The sequence below is a fragment of the Prionailurus bengalensis genome, chromosome B4 (assembly GCF_016509475.1).
Source record: "Prionailurus bengalensis isolate Pbe53 chromosome B4, Fcat_Pben_1.1_paternal_pri, whole genome shotgun sequence".
NCBI lineage: Eukaryota > Metazoa > Chordata > Mammalia > Carnivora > Felidae > Prionailurus > Prionailurus bengalensis.
Genome location: NC_057358.1, coordinates 126136906 through 126161210, shown reverse-complemented (window position 1 = coordinate 126161210; position 24305 = coordinate 126136906). Strand labels below are relative to the sequence as shown.

The window sequence follows — 24305 nt, the reverse complement described above, 5'->3', positions numbered from 1 at the left end:
ATACTTTGAAAAAGTTAAGAATCTAGGACTCAGAGATACAACTGGGGGATTCTGAAACCACATAGGCAACCCCACCCAGGTAGTGACGCCACAATGTCTAAAAAAGAAAAAGTGAGCTATCTCCCTGGCTGGCTGATTTCGGGGTGACACTCCTTAAGCAGGAGTGGACCACAAACCTTGTTTGCTCTATCCCACAGCATCTTTTACTTTTTACTGTTGCCACCCATTTTCCAAAGAGAAAGGTAAACAGAGCAGGGCCAACATGTGCTCAAATTTTACCTTATGTTGTTGCTAAAGGTTACATTAGGAACTAGACTTGAGTTGTAGATTATTTGTTCAAAGACAATTTACATATAAAAAACTGACAAACAGTAAGTCTAAATGAAACAAATAGTCTACATGAACACACCATTAGTAGAAACTTCCTTACTGAGCACAACTTACATACGTCTTTACCTGCTGACAGAACACCTGGGGTAGGAGGGTCCCTCTCTCCCTGACCACTGAACAAGTGAAGGTGGCCGGATCATACATGAGCAGAACCCAGACTTGAAATAAACCAAGTGAGATAAGGGACTAGGAATGGGTAAATGCACTCTTGGCAGTCTTCCCACGGAATGCACTGAAGTACTAAAGTAGTAAGTTTTTTACACAACGAAGCAAAAACCGTTTTGACACTTGTTACTCTGGAATCGATCTTAGATGTTATAACTGAAATGAAGGCTCTGGAGGGACCGCACTCAGGGGAGAGATACACCCAACCCAAGCAGGGTCTCACTGCTGGGATCATTGGTGTCCTCAGAATCTCAACTTCTCTTCCCTCTTCTGCAATTTTGAGCACACATGTCTATCATTTCAACAGCCATATGCATCTGCATCATGGGATTTAGCCCTCCACCCCCCTCCCTTGGTCTAAAAAAGTAAATTCACATACTAGTTGTTTCATCGCCGGTCCTGTCCCTATTGTAACATCTATGCCGTGATCAGTGAAGGCAGGCAGGGAACTGGGTATTTCCTGAGCATCCCCCATCGATGGGCACTATACGTATATTCTATATTCAAACCTCTGACATTCACCAGCATGCCGTGAAATGGGCATTAGTGTCGCCACTTCACGTAGGAGAAAAACTGAAGCTGCGAGAAGCTAAGTGATGTGTCTGAGGCTTGTGGCAGAGCCACAAGGTGGAGTTGAGTTTACGTCCATGTCTCTCTGGCTTCAAGGCCTGTGTTCCCTCTCCTGGCCCAGGATTCCTCGATGTTGGCATGAGAACCATGCTGAACTGGGTAATTCTTTGTGGTGGGAGCTGCCCTGTGCATTGCTAGGTATGTAGCATCATTCCTGGCCTCCACCCACTGGATGCCAGTAGTTTCCCCCCTGTCCCATCTGGTTGTGACATTCCAAGATGTCTTCAGACATTGTCAAATCTCCCCGGGAGGTAAACTTGCTTGTGGTTGAGAACTACTGCCCTGGACTATGCTTCTCCAACTAGTACTAAGTACACATGATATAGTACAAGCAATGTAATACTAAGAACTAAGCACTAAGAACACGTGAAACAGTACCTGCAATTTCTTCCCAACAATTATACCCATTCATCAACACGCAGACACTGTGCTTGGAACTGAGGATGCACTGGCGAATGGGGCACAGGTGGACCTTCTGGAGCTTATTCGAATGAGCAGGCAAGTACAGGTGCCTTATGCTCCAATAACAGAAATTTTAAGAAATGAGTTGTGGCTTGGGCTCCCAAACAAAGTACGTATATGTTTTCTGTGTACACATGGCAGCCCACAGGAGTATCCACGTGTGTATCTATGATGTGTAAGTGTGTCTACGTTCTTATATATGAACCTTTTTGAATGAGACCACGTTCGCAAACAGGTACAAGGTCAATGAGCATGTTAGGCGACTACTGGCAAGACCTACAATGGGTCTGCTCTTATGCCTATAAAACGATTTTCAATCGGCTGCTATTTTTTCATGCTAACCAGACATATATGACTTTTGCTGATGCCCAACACTCCAAATTTTGACATCTCAGGGAAAGAGAAACTTCACCGAGTCAGCTTATTGCTGTATCTGGGCAATGCAAGGTAGACTCGACTGCATTAGAAATTCTTTTTGTGAATGCTTTTCTCTTACCTGGTAAGAACAGCTCGTGGGCCCCGCGCCCGGGCATGCATCTTATCCAGCACCATGTGCTTCAGTTTCTGATAGTACACGGGGCCAAAATAGATGTATGCTTCTAAGGGCTCGCTGAAAGAAAAGGTCAGAGTTTTGGGCTAAGAAACCAAGTTTGGGCTAACAACAGACAGCCTTTTCCAGGACCCCTCAATGGCAGGGCCTTGCTTCAGACCAGGTTTATGAATGAGTGGGAGAGAATGATTTTCATTGTGCACTGAATGAAAAGGCAAGATCTGGAAATATAAAAATACCCTGGATACGTCAGAAGACACACTGTTTAATTAAGAAATAAAACCTTAAACAGACTATGAAAAAGTATGTAGAGGAAGGTCCCTCCTTCACTGTCCTCGCCCTCATCAGGCTACTACCTTTTCTTGCCTGGACTCTTGCACACAGGCCCTGCTTCTGCTCATATCCCTTAACGATCTTCTTTTCACAGACAAACCAGAGTGATTCCTTCTAAAGTGTACATCTCAGCACTAATCTGTATCATCCAAATTGTGTAACACAGCAATAAGGTCTAACATAATCTGGTTCTTGCCCACCTCTGACTCATTTCCTGTTGCCTTTCCCCATTGCCTCTTCATTGCTCCTCAAATGTAGGAAGCCTGTCTGCCTCGGGGCCTTCGCATTTACTCTTTCCTCTGCCTAAAACATTCTTCCACCAGGTATTCACATGGCTGTCAAGCATCTCACCTCCTCAAAGACTTTCCTTTCCCTCACCACCTTATCTAAAGAGGAGTCCTGCTCCCACCCCATCACCGTGCCCCTATGCTATCTCAACGCTTACCTTGGCTTTGCTTCTTCAGAGCACGGATTACCACTTGGTATTATAATCCACGTTTAGTATTTCCCTGATTATTGCCTGTCTTCCCCACCTGAAGTAAACTCCTCAGGATAAGCACTTGGTCTCCTCTGCCACTGTGGCTCCAGCACTACTAACCCTGTCTGGCACATAACTGGCGCTCAGTAAACGTCTGTTAAAATACAGCTGACTCGATGCATCCTTGGAAAAACTATAGTGAAAGCTGTAAAGGACAGTGAATATTTCAGTGCTTTGACAAGAGAAACCTTTTTTCTGTAGTTTGGAGCAATAGCAGGCAGGGGATTAAAGCCTCTGAACAATGTGAACTGCCCCAGAACGTCCTCAGAAGAAAGGGGGCTTATTTTTAAAATGAAGAAACAGGCACAGAGGGTCTGAGAGGTTTATCAGAGCTGCGGAACGGGCTGAGGCAGATCCAGGGCGCTCCCCGCCACTCTGGCCCGTCTTGAACCCCGTACGTTGGGCCACGGCACGATGTGCGAGTGGGAAGAGCAAAGGCAGCGAGCTGTGTGGCAGAGGTTCCATCAAAGCCATTGGTCCCTCCTGCTTGGCTTGTCTTCCACCACTTTCAGCGCCATAGGCTTTTCTAGCTGTCTGGCCACCGCACTGGCTTAAGGACAGCCAGGTAAGTGGGCTGCAGGACACAATGGACGGGGTGTCCGGAGACACCACTCCTGTCCCAGCTCTGTCACCCAGTAATTACATGACCTCTTTACCTCAGTCTTCCTAGTTGTCCAACAAGGGGGTCAGACCAAGGTTCTTTCCAGCTCTGAGAGTCAAGGTTCCAATCCTCCACATCATGGTTGCTCGTGGCAGAATTTATGGAACTCTGTCACCTAATGCCACCCCATCCCCAAATGAAGAGAGCCGTGCACAATTTTCCCTCCTGGTTATCTCAAGGATGTGGCAAGGGGTGAAGCTGGTGGGTGAATGTATTTGCAAGCTCTTTGGAGAACTTTCAACTAATAAGCTAAACTAATGTTTCTCAAACTCTGCCTCTTGAGATGAATGGCAAACACATGAAAACACTAGCTAGGGCATAGGGGAAGATGGTGTAGACAGAACCTGAAGTAATCTATCAGAAGCAGAGCATAACCCATCCAAATCTGTTAGTAAAATGATGTTTAGAAGGCCCATCAAATCCATTCATTGGATCTGCACAGTTTCTGGTCAACTCCATTATTTATGGACGAGGAACAAAGACCAAGACCATCAGTTTCGCCCTGACAACTGTAATTTTTGAAGTGGACGTCAGCTACCTTCAGTGCATCACTTTGGAAATGGACCATTATTCTCTTCCTGTAATGCGATTTTCTAGAACATCTCGGGCACGATACACCTAGGGAAATCTATGTTATCACAGTTCGGATAGATCATTTTAGAAAGCACTCAATATTTTCAAAAGATACACATTCCAGCCATTGTAATCCTATCTGGCCGATCTACATGCAGCACAAATCAAGCCCTGGGTCCTTACGCACGCCTCCACACCCAGTTTCACTTGTGTTCAAGCAGGGTGAAGCCTCAGAAAAACAGTATAAACACCATGTCCCAGAGTTTTATCTGGCGTAAAATACAATGTGTGTCTTAACTTAAGCAGCTAATTTGATCCTTTAAAAGGATGTGTGAGTCAAGCTTCAAGAGGCTGTTTGCCCCAGGGTAACAGGAGGAGCCAGAGCTCAGCCCAGGAGAAGGCGCTTTCTCTTCCGCAAACTCACCTCAGGTGAGCGGAGGTCTGTCCCTTGGAAGATGTCAAACCCACTTCTCCTCTGCAGGAAACACACTCTTCACATGGTCTTCCCTTCTCATCCTCTGTATCACCCACCCCCCCAGAGACATCTCTTAACCCATTCTTTCCCTTCATTTTGGTGAGAGCTATTTGTACTGATTTGTTCTCGGTTCCTTTACTGACAAAATCTTTATGGAGCACCTGCTGCGTGCAGGCATTGGAAATAAAACAGTCAACAAAACAGAGAAGCCCTGCTCTCACGGAGGAGACAGGTAACAGTATTAGGCAGCATTATTACATGGGGTGTCTGATAATGATGAACGCGACAGAGAAATTTCAAGTAGAAAATGGGCAGTACAGTGAGGTGCAAGTTTTAAATTGGGAAGTCAAGGTAGGTCCTGCTGAGAAGTTACCTTTTGTCATATTTTGGCAGTAAGTCTAGTAACAAATTTTAGTGGTCGGCTCCCTAGTTCAAGGACCGTGTTTATTTTGTTTCCCATTATATACCTAGTACCTAGCACACATCGTGAACGAATACACAAATGCTAGGACTCAGAGCACTAATTATCAGAGCACTGTCAGAGCACTAATTATCTGATATTCATCCTGTTAATGCAGAGAAAGTTCAGTGGTTATGGGATTTTACATTATATACAATTAAAAGTTGTATCGATATCCTATTTTGGTAAATGAACTCTCTTCTACTTTTAAAATGATAGCCTCACCAGTAAGAACAGCACTCCTTGTCAGTTTTCTGATTTGGATTTCCTCCCCCCAGCACTGTTTTACTGAGATATAACTGACTTCTACTGTGAGCAAGTTTAAAATGAGCAGCATGTTGATCTGATCCACTCATATATTGCAAGACGATTACCACTGTGGCTTTAAGCTAACCCCTCCATCACAAATTCAGATTTTCTTGTGTCCGATTTCTTAAAAGAGTAAAACTTATCCTAAGGTGTACCACAAGGGCTCTTACCTCTTACTCTAATAAAATCACGCTTTTCTTTAAAACGTCTAAAAACACACTTACCCTGTGATGCCAGATGTAACATAGTCTTTCCCCAAGTAGTTATAACCATGGCGGACGAGGTCTTCACACACGTCCTTCACTTTACTGCCTCCAAACGCAGTGCCGTAGTGGAACCTGCCGTCCAGCACCCCGGCCTTGCCGGCCAGCAGCTCGATCAGCTTTCCCACCTGTGGGGTCGAACAGCCTTAGTGGGCAGCTTCCTGGGGTATAAGAATTCTGTCTGTTTAGCTGTGGCCTACTTCCCCAAACAGCTGTGAGACGGCAGTGAATAGTTACCACTCTCCCACGTGTGACGCTTGGAAAAGCCTGACGCGTGGGATCCAAGTTTATGCCCCTAAAAGCCCCACGAGATCGGCACTGTTCTTTCCCTCAATGTACAGATGAGGGAACTGAAGCACAGAGAGGCTGAGCAGCTTTCCCAAGCTGCACAGCCGGTAAGTGGTGGAGCCAGGATTGCAAAACAATAACCATGGAAGGGAGATACAGTAAGGTTAACACAAGAGGTTCTTTTTGCTGAGGGGCACGTGCATCCCCCAGAAGACTGCTCTTGAAGGAAGGGCCAGCATGCTTTGCACTCCCTCTCTAGAGGAGGGTAACCTAGCACTGTCAGGAGCTAGGAACCTCTTCATTTGGCAAAAGGGTCAAAGGGCCCTTTCTAAAAATAACTTCCAGGCTCTCACGGCCAACACTCCCTACGAACCCACTCCTGCCTTCTTCCTAAAGAGCAGTACCTCTGAAAAACGTACTGACCGTCATTCGCGATGGGAAGCCATGTGGGTTCATGATGATGTCCGGACAAATGCCAGAATCACAAAACGGCATGTCTTCCTGAGGGACGATCAAGCCACAAACACCTGGGGGAGAGAAGATCCCATGCCATGTAAAGCACATCAGCAGAAAAGAAGACTGCAGTGCTTAACTGGCAGCTCCCCATCGCTATCTCTACAGCCTTCTGCATGGTCTCCATCAAGAGTCACAAGAGCCATTTCCAACCATCTTGCCAGATGATACAATTTGAAAACGGCCGTCCTCGCAGAGAGCATCGCAGCCTGTGGACTGGCCTGCTGGCACGACACCCGCTGGTGCTGTCAGGCTGCTCGCCCAACCTCTCCCGCCACGGAGACCCAAGTGCGACAACTCCGCTGGGCCCCGGCCCCGCCTCCGCCCCTGAAGCTTCAAGTCAACAGCGATTTCGCTCCTGGTCAGCTAGTCTGCGATCTGCTACCTCCCACCACCAAATCACAGGAATCCGACTCCTCCGCCTAACACAGAACTACCTGTCTGACAGGTGTGTTCACGTTGTGGTTTTAAAAAACTGTGATAAGGAGGATCCGTGTGAGGCCGACTTGCTAATAGGGCACCCAGAGCACTGGCTGATGGGCTAGTTTTTGCCAGGGCTTCCCTGGCTGAGCCTAAACTGCCCTAAGGAATTTTAATTCCTACCACTTACAACACATTAGGAAAATGATCTTTGATTGAAGCTGTAAAGTTGAACAAGAAAATTAAATGCCAGATTATTCTTGGAAGAAAAGACTGGAATTAGAAACGTAATTCTAAGAATGAAAACAGAACAAAAACCTACCAGTTCTATGCACACTACTGATGGTCTCTTACATTATTTTATTACTCTCTTCATATTATTCCAACCTGTAGGGGATTTTGTTGCTTAATTCCTCTGATTTCATTTTCTTGGTAGGAGGGATGGGGCATCTTTTAGATTGTTAACCGCAACCTACACGATTTGAAATTGGAAAACTAGTGTACAATGGCATTGGATGGAGAAATAAAGTCCTTTCACACTAAGATAAAATTCCCTTTCCCTTGTATATAAAGTTATCAAGTAAGTGCACCTACTGCACAGAAACTGCCCTCCAAGAAATTCTTCATTCCTGTTTGATTTCTACATAATTACTCCAACTATTTTGAAATAAAATTTTTGTGATGTGTCCTAATCACCAAAAGCTAAAGTCTAAAGAAAAAGAAAGCCATGTGCTTTCAGTATTGGTTATTAATACCCCGATTTCCAGCGGCTGCCTACAATATGGTAATTAGGTTTGTGGTATTGAATTCTAGAGCACATAGGTACCATAATTGGCTTTTTGGTTGAAACTGTACTGTTTATTATAAAGAACGTAAGCTTTCCTACATGAAGAACAGGAACAATCATTCAGTTCAGTTTATTTCAAATTCAACTACGAGGTCTTAGAATTTAAATCAAGCAGAGTGTGTGACCCCTTCTTCCTTCCCTTCAAAAATCCATCTTGTCCACACTGAAATTATCCGACAAACACCTGGGCTACTGGGAAATCTACTCTGAAAGAGATCAAATTGTAAATCTAGGTACACCGACAACAACATTGTGTAGCAGCGAACAAAATGTTAAAAATGGCAGTTCCTGCAGAGGCCGGTCCTGGGATGTGCTCGGGAGAGAATGTCACTTTGGCTGGTGAGGAGGTGGAGGGTTTGGCTATCTCCCTTCAAAACAAAACCAAAGGAAGACCTCAGCACCCTTCAGTAGCAGTTCACAGGGGGGAGCCGGAGTCCACTGCCCCCCCCCCCCCCACCCCCAGCAACATGAGGAGGTGGGAGTGAGGGGCAGGAGGTAGAGCAGCTCTGGAGGAAGCAGGGAATACTTATAATGGGGGGGAGGGTGAGGAGAGAGGTGATTTGCATTTTGGTATTTTTAGTTTTAGTTGACGCGGTTAATCAAGCCAACTTAACTTAGCTATGAAAACAAAAGCAATGCTCCTTCCCCTGAAATCTGAATCTCTAATAACTTTGCTTGAAACCTGATTAAAATGTAGTGCCGGTTTTCCTTTTTGGGAAGTAATTATATCAGCCCCTTTCTGACCCTGCATTTAAAAATACATGTAAGTAACTTTGGGTTTTTTTTTTTCCATCCCATTATAGGAAATGCTTTGGCCACATCCAAATCAAGGGCACCTGTAAGCCAAAAATTAAATCTTAGCTAACTTAAAATTACTTTAGGCTCTGAAAACCCTTTTATATGCCAAGATGGTTCCCATAGCAGACAGCCCTGTGTTGTTTGTTTTGTGTGAAAGTGAATGATAAAAGATCCATGAAATCGACACAGAAAGCCAGAACAGCAGAAAGAACTGAGGGCTCTCCATCACTGGGGCTTCTACCCTCTGCTGACTCGTGGAACAATGGAAGCTACACATCCAACTGCAGATCTAACACAGCTGTGCATTTCATTAGATGAAGAGCACTAGTGACACAAGTAAATAATTAACTTATTCTGGTCCGCTGACTGTGCTTATGAGACCAGTCATAGCTGACAGATTTTAATACAAGTTAACACAAAGAAACCATAATGAGCTTAGAAGTTAAAACAAAATATTTAGACAGAATTTGATGATCTTGAATCTCAAATGAGACAGATGATTTTTAAAAGTTTGTATTTTACGGAATTCATTAGGGGCGGGGAGAAGAGAGCTCGCAGGCTTAGAACCAGACTTTTCTTTTTTTTAAAAAGGTACTTCTCAGTTTCAGAATTATTCCAATCCTTCATCAAAGCAAAGGAAGGTTTCTTGTCTTATTTTCAAATGAAACATTAAAACTATTTTCTCTGAGGATGGAGGCATAGAATTTCTCCCAACATTTAGAACTCTTAAGAAGTTATGGGCACTTTCCCTTAATGCTAGTTTAAAAATGTAAATGATATGCAGTCCGCTCCAGTGTGTTAACACTCCCCCGGATCCTTGAAAAGACGATGGACTACAAATAAACCATATCTAATGGAAGCTGTTGTTGAAACAATTACCGATTCCTACCTTAAATGCTTACACAGCATTTCAGATTTTAAAATAAAATTTCATCCCCTGGCTCACGCTGGTGTCTTAACCCCATTGTTTATAGCACAACCTCCTGGCAGAGAAATGCAAATGCACCAGTTTAACAGGGCCCGGAATGTGTAATGGACTTACAGGGGCCAACTGGGAAGTAGACCCCAGCCTACACTCCAGACCTTTTAGGAGCTGAAAATAGGTAACAGGGAGAAACTAGAACACAATGTCAGAGCACAATGGTTGCACAGATACCCCATCGGCGATGTATTATTCCATCAACATCAATATTACTTTCAAATGTAAAGGTGAAGAAGTTAGGGAGTCTAAACCCACAAGTCTGACCCCCAAGCCACGCAGGAAAGGCAAACCTGGGGACCCACTGTCACAGTTGTCTGTGTGCCACCCCCTAAACACTGGAGGATCTTATGCCAATTTGTTATTTCTATTTCCGTAGCCTTGCAGAACAACATATGTATAAATCATTTTAAGAATAGGTTTGCCCCACGAAAGTTGAGTTAATCCAATGAATCATTATTAGAAAGTATTTCTAATTATAAACAGCAAATGACTTGTTCACAAGTCATTTTTGGCTTCTTTTTTTAAAAACTAGTTTTAGTGTAATGGACCATTCTTAATTCAAATAGAAAAAAATAAAAGATAAAACAAAAGATAAGGAAAAACAAAAGCATTCTAGTACCATGTCAAGACAGGAAAGGGAATAGAGCTGGCAGGAGAAAAGTGTAATGACATTTTTAATTCAAGAGCTGCTTTTTTTTTTTTTTTTAATTTTATTTATTTTGAGAGAGAGAATCACAGACTCCGAACCATCAGCACAGAGCCCAATGTGGGGCTTGAACTCACAAACTGAGATCATGGCTTGAGCCGAAATTGAGAATCGGACACTTAACCCACTGAGTGACTCAGGAGCCCTGAGGGCTCTTTTTGATGTGACTTCAGTGTGTTGAGAACGGATTAACAAATCATTTTCTATTTTGTTGATAACCAGGTCTCACTTGAACATCACGCTCTGCTTCACTGTTTTAATTAAAAAAAAAATTTTTTTTGATTTGACGGGGGGGGGGGGGGGCAGCATGTGCATGGAAGCGGGGCTCGATCCCACAACCCTGGCACCATGACCTGAGGCAAAATGAAGAGTCAGACACTCAACTGAGCCACCCAGGTCCCCCTTGCTTTAACTTTTATTAGTAAGTCTACTGTCTCGTGTAAGCACTTTTGGATGATGTAGGCCACTCTGAGGCTGGTATCTTAGGACCCTTCCTTTCCTGAGGGAGGAAAGAGGATCCTCAGTTACCAAGCATATGTTCCGGATGAGGGCTGTGTCAGAGGTGGCAGGAGGGGGCTCAGGACTCAACCCCACCGACAGGTGTCCTGTACAGATTTCAGTGGCTGAATTTATACAATTCAGCTGGAGACATTCTCATGTTCTAAATGATGCAGAGTACATCGGGCAGTGGGTTCTGCTGAAATAATACTAATCAGAGGCTAAAATGATCTACTTTGACCTTCTGTGCGTACTCACCTCTTAGATAAGCTGTTTATTCTGCAGAGTTTAACGCTCTCAGCACTAAGGCGGGGTGAAGTGCTGCTGTGATTTTTCTTTATCTGTCCCAGTGTAAGAAAAGTGTTGGTGTTTTGTAGAGAAGTAATGGTATTACTTGGTATTAATGAGGTTCGCAGACTTGGGGAGGCGGGGAGGAGAGGGTTCCATCCGCAAAGGGCTCATCACCCCGTGGACTCTCAGATCAAGGCAGAATATCAAGGAATCAGGGGACCTTCCTTTGACTCCCTGAGGTTCAAGCAATACAGTGTTCCTGTGGGAGGGAAAGCACCACTTTCTGGTGAGCCTTGGTTGTTTGGTCTTTGTAATGGGAATAATTAGCACCTATCTCATGAGGCAATTGTGTTAGAAGACCAGATGAACTAATGTCTGAGAGGTACTTTAAGGTCCTTAGAGGAAGGCAGCATCTAAACACAAGGAATTATTATTATATAAGAAACCTAATTACTCTCAGCAGGAAGCAAACTAGCAAAGCAGAGGAGACCAGCCTAATGAATAGAAGGAGCAGTAGCTGTGGCACTAACTGGATGAAGGGGCCGAAAAGGAGAGCACTCGGCTGGGCTGTTGAGATCATCTGACATCATCAGGATGGTGTCCCCTACCAACTTTACAACTCACAGGCCCCGGGCTACAGACTTCCAGAGCGAAATGGTTTACTAAGTGATGAAAGTGGGGGTGAGCAGCGGGGATGCTTTCCAGTTTGACCATTTGTATCAAGTAAAACGCGTTTTTGCTTTGAATAAACTCATCTCGATAAGCCTTTGTATATTCAGAAATGTGAATCTTTAAATCGAAACATAAAGGCTAACACAGGTGGTTCCTCCTTTCTTCCTTCCCTCCTTTCCAGTTACTGAATTAACCTTCTTTTATTTTTCACACCACCACCTTAAATAATCCCCAGGGGGAGGGGAGGAGACAAAAACTGTTGAATCATATTAGCTTTGTTTTGCCGTTGAATCACTTCCAGATCTATCACATCTCCTGCCATATCCCAGTTGACATAATTTTAATTTGGCTCTTCCTTACATCTTAACAGATAAATAATGCATAAGAAAACTTGATTAGCTTTCTTATTAAAACATCACTCTAAATGAGAGGAGGCGCTAGAAGACAATACAGTTTTTACACGGCTTTCCCATGAGCAGTTGAATGGTTTGATGTGATAAATTTGCATAGTCTGAAGCACACAAAGGGCTGATTAATTGAAACCCTTACAATGCTTCTGGAAGCAGCTATTGTAAAACAATAACCATAGGAACTTTACAAAATACACACGGCTCAATGTGTCAAGAGCTTAATAAAATGTGTTGAGGCTACACTATTTGGAAACAGAATTGGAGATTTTTATTCTGGGCCATAAAACACTAAACACCCTAATTTCAAAGCTTTAGTTGGATATTTACTGAAAGGTCAGAGGGTTACTAGCTAGCGACCCAAGACCAAAATTTGTTCTTAAGAAAGTAAATGAAATAAAATCTTACAATTAAGGGGTCCATGTGGATAAAATAATCCTGATTTCTAGCATTAAACTAAGAGTTCCCAGAATTTGTTTTCAGACCAAAATTCTGAAGGGTCACTTGGCATCTTACACCTCGTTCTGGGGCTCACACTGTTAGCTCCTTCGGCCTCCTTCTCCCCTCCCACTTAGAATCTTTCATTCAAGCAGGATCAAGCAAAGTAGGGAGCCAAAGACATCCAGACTTTGAAGCTTCAGTCTGGCAGAGAGGATTTTAGGCGGCCTCAAGTGCTACATGTGTACAAGGTACTATTATTATTATTTTCAATCAGAGTGTTTTCATTCTCTCGGTATTAGAAAACAGAATCCAGAAAAAGGAAATAAATTAAGACCCGGAAAAAGCAAAGTTTTTAACCAAAGCTTGTTTAACCAACGAACTTTCCTCTCAGCTTTTCTGCCACTCAAGAATTGACATGTTCTTACTTCCCACAGCCTCTTTCTCCCAACCGTACAAGGATTCTGTAATGTGTTGGGAAGTCAGGGTAGTTTTTTTCTTCTTCTAATACACATTCAACCAAAATCTTAATACGTTAATTCAGCAAGTTGATGAGTAACTTTTATTAACGCAAAATAGAGAAGCGAGTGGCTTTGTAACAGAACTGCTGCTGACAGGCGAGGGTCACAGAGGACTCTTGCAAACCATTTTATCTGTAAATATGTGATCCTTATGAACCAAAGATACTCTGAACCAGTCCATGAAAACACTGTATTTTGATAAGACTATACTTCTATTTTAAAACAAAGGTTGGCTTTGCTCTGTTTAAACTGGCTGTCTGAGGATTTAGGGGGAGATTCCGAGGAGCGCAGGCCATTATCTCAGATTTGCAGTTATTAAAAAGCTTCTGTTTGCCAGGACAAACACTCTTGCTCAAATACAGTTTTTCCTCTCCTCAGGAATACTATTTGGTATTGCTGCCCAATTCTGTGATCTACAGGACCTTTGTTGGAGGTGCTAATCCTTTTTCACATGAGAGACTGAGAAATGTTCTTTCAGGGAAGTGATATATTGCTTTCTCCCCCCCCCCCCCCACATCAAAGGAGTCCACTTTTCCTCCCTCGTTGTGAACGGCAGCAAAAGGAGGAGGAAATCTGGAAATATAATAATTTGGTTTGCCTGTACGCTGAAAGGATACTCAACTTGGGAACTCCCTAGGCTAACATAATTTCTGTTAATTTTTTTTTAAAAAGGGGGAAATCTGCTTGCCCTTTCTTTTTTTAAAAAATTTTTTAAATGTTTATTTTTGAGAGAGAGAGAGAGAGAGAGAGAGAGAGAGAGAGACAGCAACAGCACATGAGCAGGGGAGGGGCAGAGAGAAAGGGAGACACAGAATCTGAAGCAGGCTCCAGGCTGTGAGCTGTCAGCACAGAGCCCGATGCAGGGCTCGAACCCATGAACCACGAGATCAAGACCGAAGCTGAAGTCAGACACTCAACCGAGCCACCCAGGTGCCCGTGTCCTTCTAATAAATGCAGTAACCATCAGAAAACACAAAGCTCAAGATAAAAATGTCTGCCTTGGATGAGTTCCCTTCATATAGAACTTATACATACCAAAGTTCAAGAGACTTAAATACGTAATTTTGATTTTAATAAAAACTCGTTTTAAACATGACTCCAATCACATTATATGTGAATGTCTTTTTCTATCTTCAACTCTACTGATGAAGACTATGATGAGAAAACATAAAGAACATTCCAGAACCACGTTCTACTCTCTTTTGCCCCATGCAGCATCACTCTGCCAAGTCCTTCTAAGGCATCTACAAATCTAGAATACTTGGAAAAGAGAACAAAACTTCAGGGTTTTAAAACTTCTCCCCAACTGAGATTAAAACAGACTAAATAAAACTGTCCTTCTTTTGTAAACAAGTACAACAAATTCGTATTTTGCAATTTTAGTAAAGAATGCACTGCTCTAGAGCTTCTTGATTCAAGACCCAGCTCTTGGCCGGGGGTGGGGGGGTGGTGGCGGGGAGGGGGCGCTGACTCAGTGGCATTTAGTGAGGAGACATATAACAGGCTTCCCAAAGACCCAAAGGAAGGCTGTACTTCATTAACATTCTTTGAATTTCTCATTAGAAGACTATTGGAATTCCCTTATCTAAAGAGTGTGCTGTGAGCGAATCCTGCCTCCTCTGCCTTCGTGAAATACTTCTCCTTCCCCACATGTGGCTCTCGGCTTAGTACTCCTCCACTCCGGGGGTCACAGAAGGCAACACCGTTTGCTGAGGCTGTCGCATTTCTAACAGCTCCTGCTCCAACACTGATTCTTCGTGGGCCTTCGCGTATCAGCTACCTCACTGTCCGCTTATCGCACGGCACTGGTGCGGATTCCCAACTGACTACTCGGTGCTGACACTCCTGCCGCAGCTCACCGCCCGCTCTGTCCTCTTCAATCTTCTCCGTGAGCTCGGTTACAACACACAGCATGCTACTACGGTACAGCCTCCACCACACATTTGTTTCATTTAGCTACTCATTACCCCACCACCTTAAAACTGATCAGGCTCGAGCAGGATAGACACTCAGGTTCTGTGAAACTAGATTTTGAAGGCTCCTCTAATTGTCAGAGAGGAAATTATGGGAAGCAACAGGGGTAGAAATACGATCGACACACTACACGCGTACTGAAAGAATCCTTGCTGAAATAACAACAGCTCTGTAAAAGTTAACTACTAACAAAGGACACAAATCAGGCCATCTGCAGGGTTACATTTTGCTCTCTGAACACCAAAGATAACAAATAAAATGCTCTAAATGCAGGAGGAAAACAGAAATGGGCATAAAGGTACATTAAATCAAACGATCTTTACATTTTCTCATACAGAATACACATGTGTCAGCTTCCTTCCTACAAAGGAAAAGATACAATTTCCAAACGATCCTGCCTAAAAATAGTGAAAAGGAAGCCCAGCTAACACTGCTCTTACTCTGGCATGTGTCTGGGCCAAAAGGCAAACAAATCAATGCAGGGATCCTGGTGCGACACATGTCCTGAAGATTCACATACTACTGAACCTCCATCAGCTCCTTTCATGACAATGACAGACGACCACAGCTGAGGCTGTGGACTGCCTTCTCCATCCTGTTCATGACGTCTCACTCGCCAACATCCAGCTGTTCTAGACCTCCTGCTGTTCCTCCCTGGACCCCACACTAAGGGCTGGGTCATATGGCTCCTCACAGACGCCACCAGCTGTGCCTGCTGTACGTGAATGTTCCAAACCAGCCCACTGTCCTCACTGTCCCTCGGCTTCCCTCTTTGCTGGCTCTGTCACAGCTAGCCAGAGGAATCAGGAGAATGCTCAAAGTTGAGGGCTCAATACTTCCTTTCATATCTGCTCAAATTCTTGACAGAATTTTAACCAAGGCCATGAGAGCCTGGCCAGAGGACTGATTAAAGAAAGAAATGGGGACAGTGTTTTATAATAAGTTGATCCTGGATAGGAAGGGATTCCTGAAAAATACAGCTTTACGCTAGGAGTATGTCTTAAGATGGGGGTTTGGCAGACATTTCTGGAATAAAGTATGTGGGGACAGTATTTACTCCAAATTGGTGGTAGAGGCGAGCCCTGTAAAACTGCTTATCCAAGAATGGGAGTTTTGAGAAAATGACCACCTTAAGGAGGAGATACACAAAAGCTGTAAGAAATATTAGATTTCAGTTTCTTTTTTTTTTTTTTTAATTTTTTTTTTTTCAACGTTTATTTATTTTTGGGACAGAGAGAGACAGAGCATGAACGGGGGAGGGGCAGAGAGAGAGGGAGTCACAGAATCGGAAACAGGCTCCAGGCTCTGAGCCATCAGCCCAGAGCCCGACGCGGGGCTCGAACTCACGGACCGCGAGATCGTGACCTGGCTGAAGTCGGACGCTTAACCGACTGCGCCACCCAGGCGCCCCTAGATTTCAGTTTCAAGAAAAGGTTGTCTCTCCCAAGGGGGGATTCCTAGAGACTATGGCAATCTTGGGAGCAGAGTGGTAGTGGGATATCAGAAGAGACAGGAGCCACCTTTAACAGAATGGGAAATGTACTCAGATCAAAAACCCGGATTCAAATCCTGGCTCTGCCAGCACTGAGCTGAAGTAGGCAAACTACTCGCCTGAGTCTCCACGTTCTGGTTCTATAGAGTAGAAGTAACAACATGAACTAGATCTGTAAAGGTTAAAGGGGGGGAATGAAAATGCTTACAAATTATTAATAGGCAGAAGATAAAAAGTGCTATAAATTTACATGCAAATGACTCCCAAATTTTATGTCTTGCCTTAACCTATCCCAAGTACCCACCTACCATCTTCACTTAGAGTCTCCTAAACATTTCAGACCTGAAGCCCAAACTCTCAACCCCCGCCTAACTCTGAACACCTCGTCCCTAGTCTTCCTTGCTTGGTAAACATCAGCAGTTGTGCAGACCTCATCCTCTCCCTCAGTTTCTGCCCTTCCTCCCCCAAAACCTTGGCCACCAGCAAGTCCTGCTGGCTGGACCTTCGGAGCACACCCGGAGTCTATCACTTCCCTCCGTCTGGTGCTCCTCCTGAGCACACACAGCCATCCTCTCTGCCTGGACCACCGACCACCTGCTTCCCTCCTCCCCCTCCTCAATCTGCTCTCCATGGGAATCCAAGGTGACCTCTAGGACTGGCAGTTAGATCTCCTCATGCCTCTCTTCTGCTCACCACCCAACAGCCCAACCGGCTCCCGGTCCACGGTCTACGTGGAACAAGTTCCTGTGGGGCGTGGGCGTGCCCCCCCCCCCCCCCCCCCCCGCTTCCTCCTCCTCAAGCTTCACTGGCCAGAACAGTCTTCATTCTGTCTCCTGAAGGTACTGAGCTTGCTCATGCCTCAGGGCTTTTGGACTACAGTTAATAACCCAGGCAAAAGATAAGCTATTCTCAGATAATTAAGAGTTGAGAGAATGCAATTAGTATCCCCTCTAACGACTGTTACATTTATGCCATAATTCTGAGTGTGTGAGCTTTGAACATTTTTAAGTCAGTTTTCAATCTTTGGAATGATTAAAATAGCCAATCAAAACAAGAAGCTCTGGACACCAGATACAAGGTTGGTGCTCTAAATATCCTTCTCACTGGGTGTTAAAGTAAGTTAGACACAATTTTTACTTCTGTTCTAAGGTACATGTGCTGCCGAAGCGAGCCCTTAACTTCAGTTCTGTCAAGTGCAGGGAAGAAAACCGAGGACACCAGGCACTCCCGTGTTGAGCTTTCCCAGATAACAGACACAGGGGTTTCCAGTCAACATGGCAGCTGGGACACATCTGTTTATCTCCACGTCCTCTCTAAGCCTAATATGAAAGTTGACAAAAATTAAGGTCCAGACCTTTAAGAAAAACAACAGGCAAGAGATAAGAATTCTGTTGTGAGAACTGACGAGTGAAGAGCAGTAAATGGTGAACACAAGGAGCAAGGTAAACCCAAGTGCCTGCAGAAGAGGGTGGAGCGGAGAACTGGCTCAGCCCTCACCCCCACTCCTTGGAAGGCTCTGGAAACAGAGACACAAAGTACTGTGAAGAGCGGGAGGAGGTGTGAGGCTCAGTCACCGCACCCAGCAACAATTCCAGTGGGTGCTGGAATCTAAAAGGTGCCTCAACTGACCCCTCCTCACTGTTTCCCCATCACCACGCTTTCCCCACTCACCACTAACCCCGCCTGTGCTACTGTAATAGCATTCGGCTGGTACCACGCCTTCCCTTGTCCCCTACAGCTTTGTGTTTTCATCACTGGAGCCAGAGTAAGTCAGATCATAGTTCTCATCTGCTCAGACTCCTCCAGCAGCTGTCCACCTTGCTCGGAGGAAAAGCCAAAGTTCACGGCATGGCTTTGACTGCTCTGGGCTCACTAGTTCTGCTCCAGCCATGCCGGCCTCTAGCCTCAGGCCTTCCTCTTGCCTACAATGCTCTTTGGCCAGGGAGGGTGTGCTCCCTTACTTTCCCACTGCCATCTTTTCAATAAGGTGCAGCACCCCAGCCATTTTACCTAAGATTCCAACTCTTAACCTCATGCCTTCCCCCCACATGCTTCCTATTGTCCCCTTTTGTTTTATCTCAATACGTATCCTTACCTCTCTTGCCCACAAGAATGGAAGCCCCACAAGGTTGCAATTTTGTCTTTTGTTCACTTCTTGTTACCAGGGCTTAGAATAGCACCACTTAGAAGATACTTAATAAATACTTGTAAAAATAAATGTCTATGTAAGACATCATCAGCTCTTTACTTTCTTCTTCTTTTTTTTTTTTTTTTCAACGTTTATTTATTTTTGGGACAGAGAGAGACAGAGCATGAACGGGGGAGGGGCAGAGAGAGAGGGAGACACAGAATCAGAAACAGGCTCCAGGCTCTGAGCCATCAGCCCAGAGTCCGACGCGGGGCTCGAACTCACGGACCGCGAGATCGTGACCTGGCTGAAGTCGGACGCTTAACCGACTGCGCCACCCAGGCGCCCCTTTACTTTCTTCTTTAATTAATTAATTAATTAATTAATTGAGAGAGAGAGAGAGAGAGAGAGAGAGAGAGAGAGAGAGAAAGCAGGGAAGGGGCAGAGAGAGAGGGAGACACAGAATCCAAAGCAGACTCCAGGCTGTGAGCGTCAGCACAGAGCTCGACGCAGAGCTTGAACCCACGAACTGTGAGAACATGACCTGGGCCAAAGTCAGATGCTTAACCTACTGAGTCACCCAGGCGCCCCTGACTTTTTACTCCCTACCCTGAATAGCCAGAAACCACAATTCTCCCCCAACCCTTCCTTAAGAATTGAACCACAATGACCTGACACCCCAGGGCAGCAAGCCCAGCAGATGGTAGGGTAAGGTACCAACCAGCCTGATACAGAGGAATTAAATCAAAGTCTGTGCACTAAATAGTGGGTCCCAGCCCCCTGCCCCTACCTGGCTCCCTGAAGGGCAGCTGATGGTCTTAAGTACTGTCGCGACCCTCATTCCCAGCTCCAACCTTCTAGCAAAAGTTAGAAAGATCCTAATAGAAACTGACACCAGCAATAATCATGGCTCACTGCCTGATTCCCCTATAGTGATGTCCACCAGTCAACAAATTCTATTCCTGGGCCATAAAGCTTCCAATTGCTTTTTAGGGTTCATGGACATTTCGGGTATTAGAGAAAATTTCCCAACAACAAATGCGAAGGGGGAAGAAACCCCTCAAGGAGTACAGACAATTAGGAACAGAACACAGTTGAGAAGGAAAACAAACAACTAAAACTAAAAATGAATATAATACTAAAAATATATACTCATGGTTATAAGAAAGACTATAAATTAATATTTTTGATTAGAAATTAAAATACAATAGGTTTTAAAAAATCTGGAAATTGGGGTGCCTGGGTGGTTTAGTCAGTTGGGCATCTGACTTTGGCTCAGATCGTGATCTGACAGTTCGTAGGTTCCAGCCCCATGTCGGGCTCTGTGCTGACAGGTCAGAGACTGGAGTCTGCTTTGGATTCTGTGTCTCCCTCTCTCTCTCTGCCTCTCCCCTGCTCACGCTCTGTCTCTCAAAAATAAACAAACATGAAAAAAAATATATGGAAAATAAAGCCAATCAAATCCTAGAAAGAAAAACAAGAGAAGGAAATGGACAATGAGAGTACAAGGAAAATGATGAAGGAAGATTATCAACAAAATAAGAAAATATCTGAAAATTGAAGGAACTTGAACTTCCAGAATAAGAAGGTACCTGACTTCCTAGGACAAGGAATGAAAATTTTAGAATTCCAAGAACAGAAGATAGTAAAAACTTCAGGGGAAGGGGATGGGAGGAAGGGGAACAGAGAGAGAAACAGCACACTTGTGCACGCACGCGCACGCACACACACACACACAGATCAGGAAAAATAATGTAACGTGGAATCTAGATAATAATACAGCAATGTTGTCAGGATCCTTAGAGAAAAGAATTTTTCAATCGAGAATTCTATAACCAACCAGGGTATAAATCAGCTAGGAGGATAGAACATGTTCAGATATACATGATCTTACAAAAGTTACTTCTTGCCATCCTTTCTCAGCAATTTAACACAGACTATTCCACTGTGGTGGGGGCAGGTGGTGGCGGGATGACATGGGATGAGCCAAGAGACAGGGGGCTCAGATGGGAATTTCACAAATGACTGCCACTAGAGTGTGTTATGGACTGTGTCCCCCATGCCTAGATCACCCAAGATACCTCAGAATGTGATCCTGTTTAGAGCCAGGGTCTTTACAGAGGTAATTAAGGCTAAATAAGGTCATGGGGTGGACCCTCATCCAATATGGCTGGTGTCCTTTTAAGAAGAGAGAGAGACATGAGGAGGTAGTTGAACAGAGAAAAGGCCGTGTGAGGACACAGGACAAAGTGGCCACCTGCAAGCCACGGAAAGGGGTCTCAGGAGAAACCAAACCTGCCAATACACTGACCTTGGACTTCAGCTTCCAGAACTGTGAGGCAATACGTTTTCTGTTGTGTAAGTCCTTGGTCTGTGATATGGGATTAAAGCAAACCAGCATAGAGTGCTTCCTACCCTTTCTTGAAAACATTTCTGGGGCACAGAAGATGAGGCTGCTCACGGCCCTGAGCCAGGTTCTGCCCAGAACTCCTGAGACCTGTGGCGATCAGTTCTTAAGACACTGGCTAGAAAGCTGGGGCTCAGAGGAAAACCACCACAGATTGGAGCAGGAAGAATGGGGGTGCTACAGAGAAGGTCTTCTGGGGAGAGAAATGGTCCTAACAGACAACTGATCATGTGGAAAATTGTGTTGAGAGACTATTGATAGTATAGAAGAATGGAAACAGAAATCAGAAAATCAGGCAAAGTAGAAAAAGATTGTTAATTTCTGAAAAAATAAAGTTAGACCATAAAGAAAATGCCCTCAACTACTTGGTTTGTGGGTGAACAACATTTATATAGTTGTAATAATACAATTGAAATAAGTAACCTAACATTACGATAAACCTGTGCAGGGAATGGAGGTGGGGAGTGAGAAGGAAAGACAGCCAAGTTCCAGCTCCTCCTATCCATCGTAACAGAAAATCAATGGGTAATAGCAAACATGGATGAATAACATAAATAGCTGTTTAAAAATGTTATTTCGAGGAGCGCCTGGGTGGCTCAGTTGGTTAAGCATCCAATTTCAGCTCAGGTCATGATCTCATGATTCGTGGGTTTGAGCCCCGTACTGGGGCTGGATTGGGATTCTCTCTCTCTCTCTCTCTCTCTCTCTCTCTCTCTCTCTCTTTCTGTGCCACCCCCACTCTCTCTCTCTCAAAATAAATAAATAAAAAATATTTAAAAATATGATTTCAAAATAGAAGAATAAAAATGAGAAGAAATCTCTTCTGGGAAGAATTGGAGAAAAGGCAGGGACAGATGTTTTTCAGTTCAAAACCCCCTTTTTTGTACTATTTGATCTTTTAAACCACGTGCATTTATTACTTGATTAAAAAACTACACTTAAAAGAAACAAAAATTATGTTAAGCGTTCTACATCATTCCCTCCACTACTCTCTTAAGGCTTAAACTACCTATGTTTTGTTTGTCCATTTCCCCCCAATCTTTTCAATAAATCTGATGAAGCTGTAAGACAAGGGAGTATCAAGGGAATCTAGGCTAATCAGAAGGTTTTCATCCTTGGATTAAAAGCCATCTGGAAAAGAATACTAGCAAGATAAACTCCTCACTGCAAGTGAAAGGTCACCTAACCCCAGGAGGGCTTCTTCCCATTTCATAGAGATGTACAAGTCAAGCCCCAGTAAGGTTCAACCGATCTCCAAAATCTGCAGTTTCACATCACTTCAGGCTGGAAACCACTTCTGTCAATGAACATTATCCCTATCATATTATTAGTTTGAAAAAATGTTACAGCAGAAAGACTCACTGCCATTACTTGCACCTGTAGAGGTCTGTATTTATAGGAGCTTACTAATCAAGTGTGTTTCTCATTTTCAAAAGTACTGCTTTGACTATACTATACACACACATACTCACATACTATGTATAGATTAAAAACTGAGTAAAATCAATCCATCAAGAGTGCAGAATCTGTCCCTTTTCATTTCCCGATTTCAATTCATTCACATATTTAACCATTACCACACACCTATCAGGTACCCTCCATGAGAGTAGCTCTATCAGGCTGTATAAGAATTTAAGAATGTGATCCCTGTCCTCAAGAAGTTTAGTGGAGTTAGAACACAGTGGATAATAACTGAAATGTTTGCCAGCCTTCCTCTCTTTGCACAACACTCTGGTGGAATAAAACATGAGGATTTGGGATATTTGAAGTTTGTAAACTGATTCAGAAAATGGAGACCTTCTCTTACAGTGTGCATTCTTATAAAGTGTCCAGTGCCAATATTTTATAAGAAGAGTTTCAAGCTTTGTCCCAGTCCAGGGAACAGGTTAAGAAAAATAGAGGCTACAAATAAGATTATGGTTACTCCAGAATGACTTAGTAGTGTATCTCAGCAATTGCCTAAACCAAGAGAGAGGGAGAAATAGTTTCAATACAGAGAAGTTGATTTTCACTGCTAATTACTGGAAAACACTAGAATCTCAAGAAGTGTTTACAAACACTCAAAAGGTATTAAGAGTTAGCATTTTAGGGAACCGTATGAATTAGAAGTGTCAAATTCACATGGATAAAGTCTTTTTTTTTTTTTTTTTTTTTAAACAAAACACTGACAGCCTAAAACAATCTCGTGTCTGTCAACTGAAAAACAGTGTTAGTCTGGAACAGTTTCACTGATGGAAGGAATGACAACTATGGCTGGATTCATTTGAGTAAATGAATTGTAATATTTTATATACTTGTGTGGCAAATAAAAGTTGAAATCAGCGAGAATATGCCATTATCTTTAAGCCCATCAGTTAAAACCATGAGGACATGGCACTAGGAATTTAGGAGTAAAGAGGAGACACAAAGCTGGAGAGCAGAATGCAAAAGAGCCAATGTCAGTGGTCACTGCCGTCTCTTCCTGAGCACCCACCGTGTGCCAGGCACTATGCCAAGTGCTTAACGCTCAGGACAGCAGGGATGTCAGTCAGGAGCACGGACTCCGGAGCCAGACTGCCAGGGTTCAAAAACCAACTCCGCCACCAACTGGGGACACTGGGCAAGCTACTCAGGTCACTGTGCCTCTGTTTCCTCATCTACAAAAACAGCAGCGGCCTCTCAGGACTGTGCGAGAGAGAAGCCAGCGAGTCAGTGTGTGTGAAGTGCTGAGAACGCTGCTGGGCACACAGTTAGTGCCACAAAAGTGTTAGCTGCTGCTGCTGCTCTTCAACTAGTTAAGTGGCAGACGCGGCCCAAATTCGACCCCCAGGGCAAACATTCCCCTTTGAACCGCCAAGGGTATGCGGGTATGCGTCCCTAAGAGGGAGCCTACAGAAAGCAAGTTAATCAGTAGTGACACAGTGCTCTGTTTCTTGAAGATACGAAAACAAGACACCGCGGAGCCACAACCGCGTGAAGACTCAGCAGTAACCTCCCAGGAAGAGCAGGGCTCACCAGCGGGACCACATGGAGAAACATATCTAGGCGAGGGGCCACCTGCAGCAGACGGGGAGGGCGCCGCGCTGGGATCCGGACACCCGCGTTCTAATTCAGCTCCACAGCCCCCCAGCTGGG

At 44.2% G+C, this 24305-nt stretch overlaps 1 protein-coding gene across 1 annotated transcript in view; it reads right to left on the bottom strand.

The window, feature by feature from the left end:
* POLR3B (RNA polymerase III subunit B) overlaps positions 1-24305 on the bottom strand; it is a 104101-nt gene that overhangs the window by 7060 nt on the left and 72736 nt on the right. The window contains exons 24-26 of the mRNA XM_043562413.1: positions 6521-6624; positions 5771-5937; positions 2144-2257 (exon numbers count right to left, since the gene is read on the bottom strand). Of these exons, the coding sequence (XP_043418348.1) occupies positions 2144-2257; positions 5771-5937; positions 6521-6624 (385 nt within the window). The remainder of the gene's footprint in view (positions 1-2143; positions 2258-5770; positions 5938-6520; positions 6625-24305) is intronic.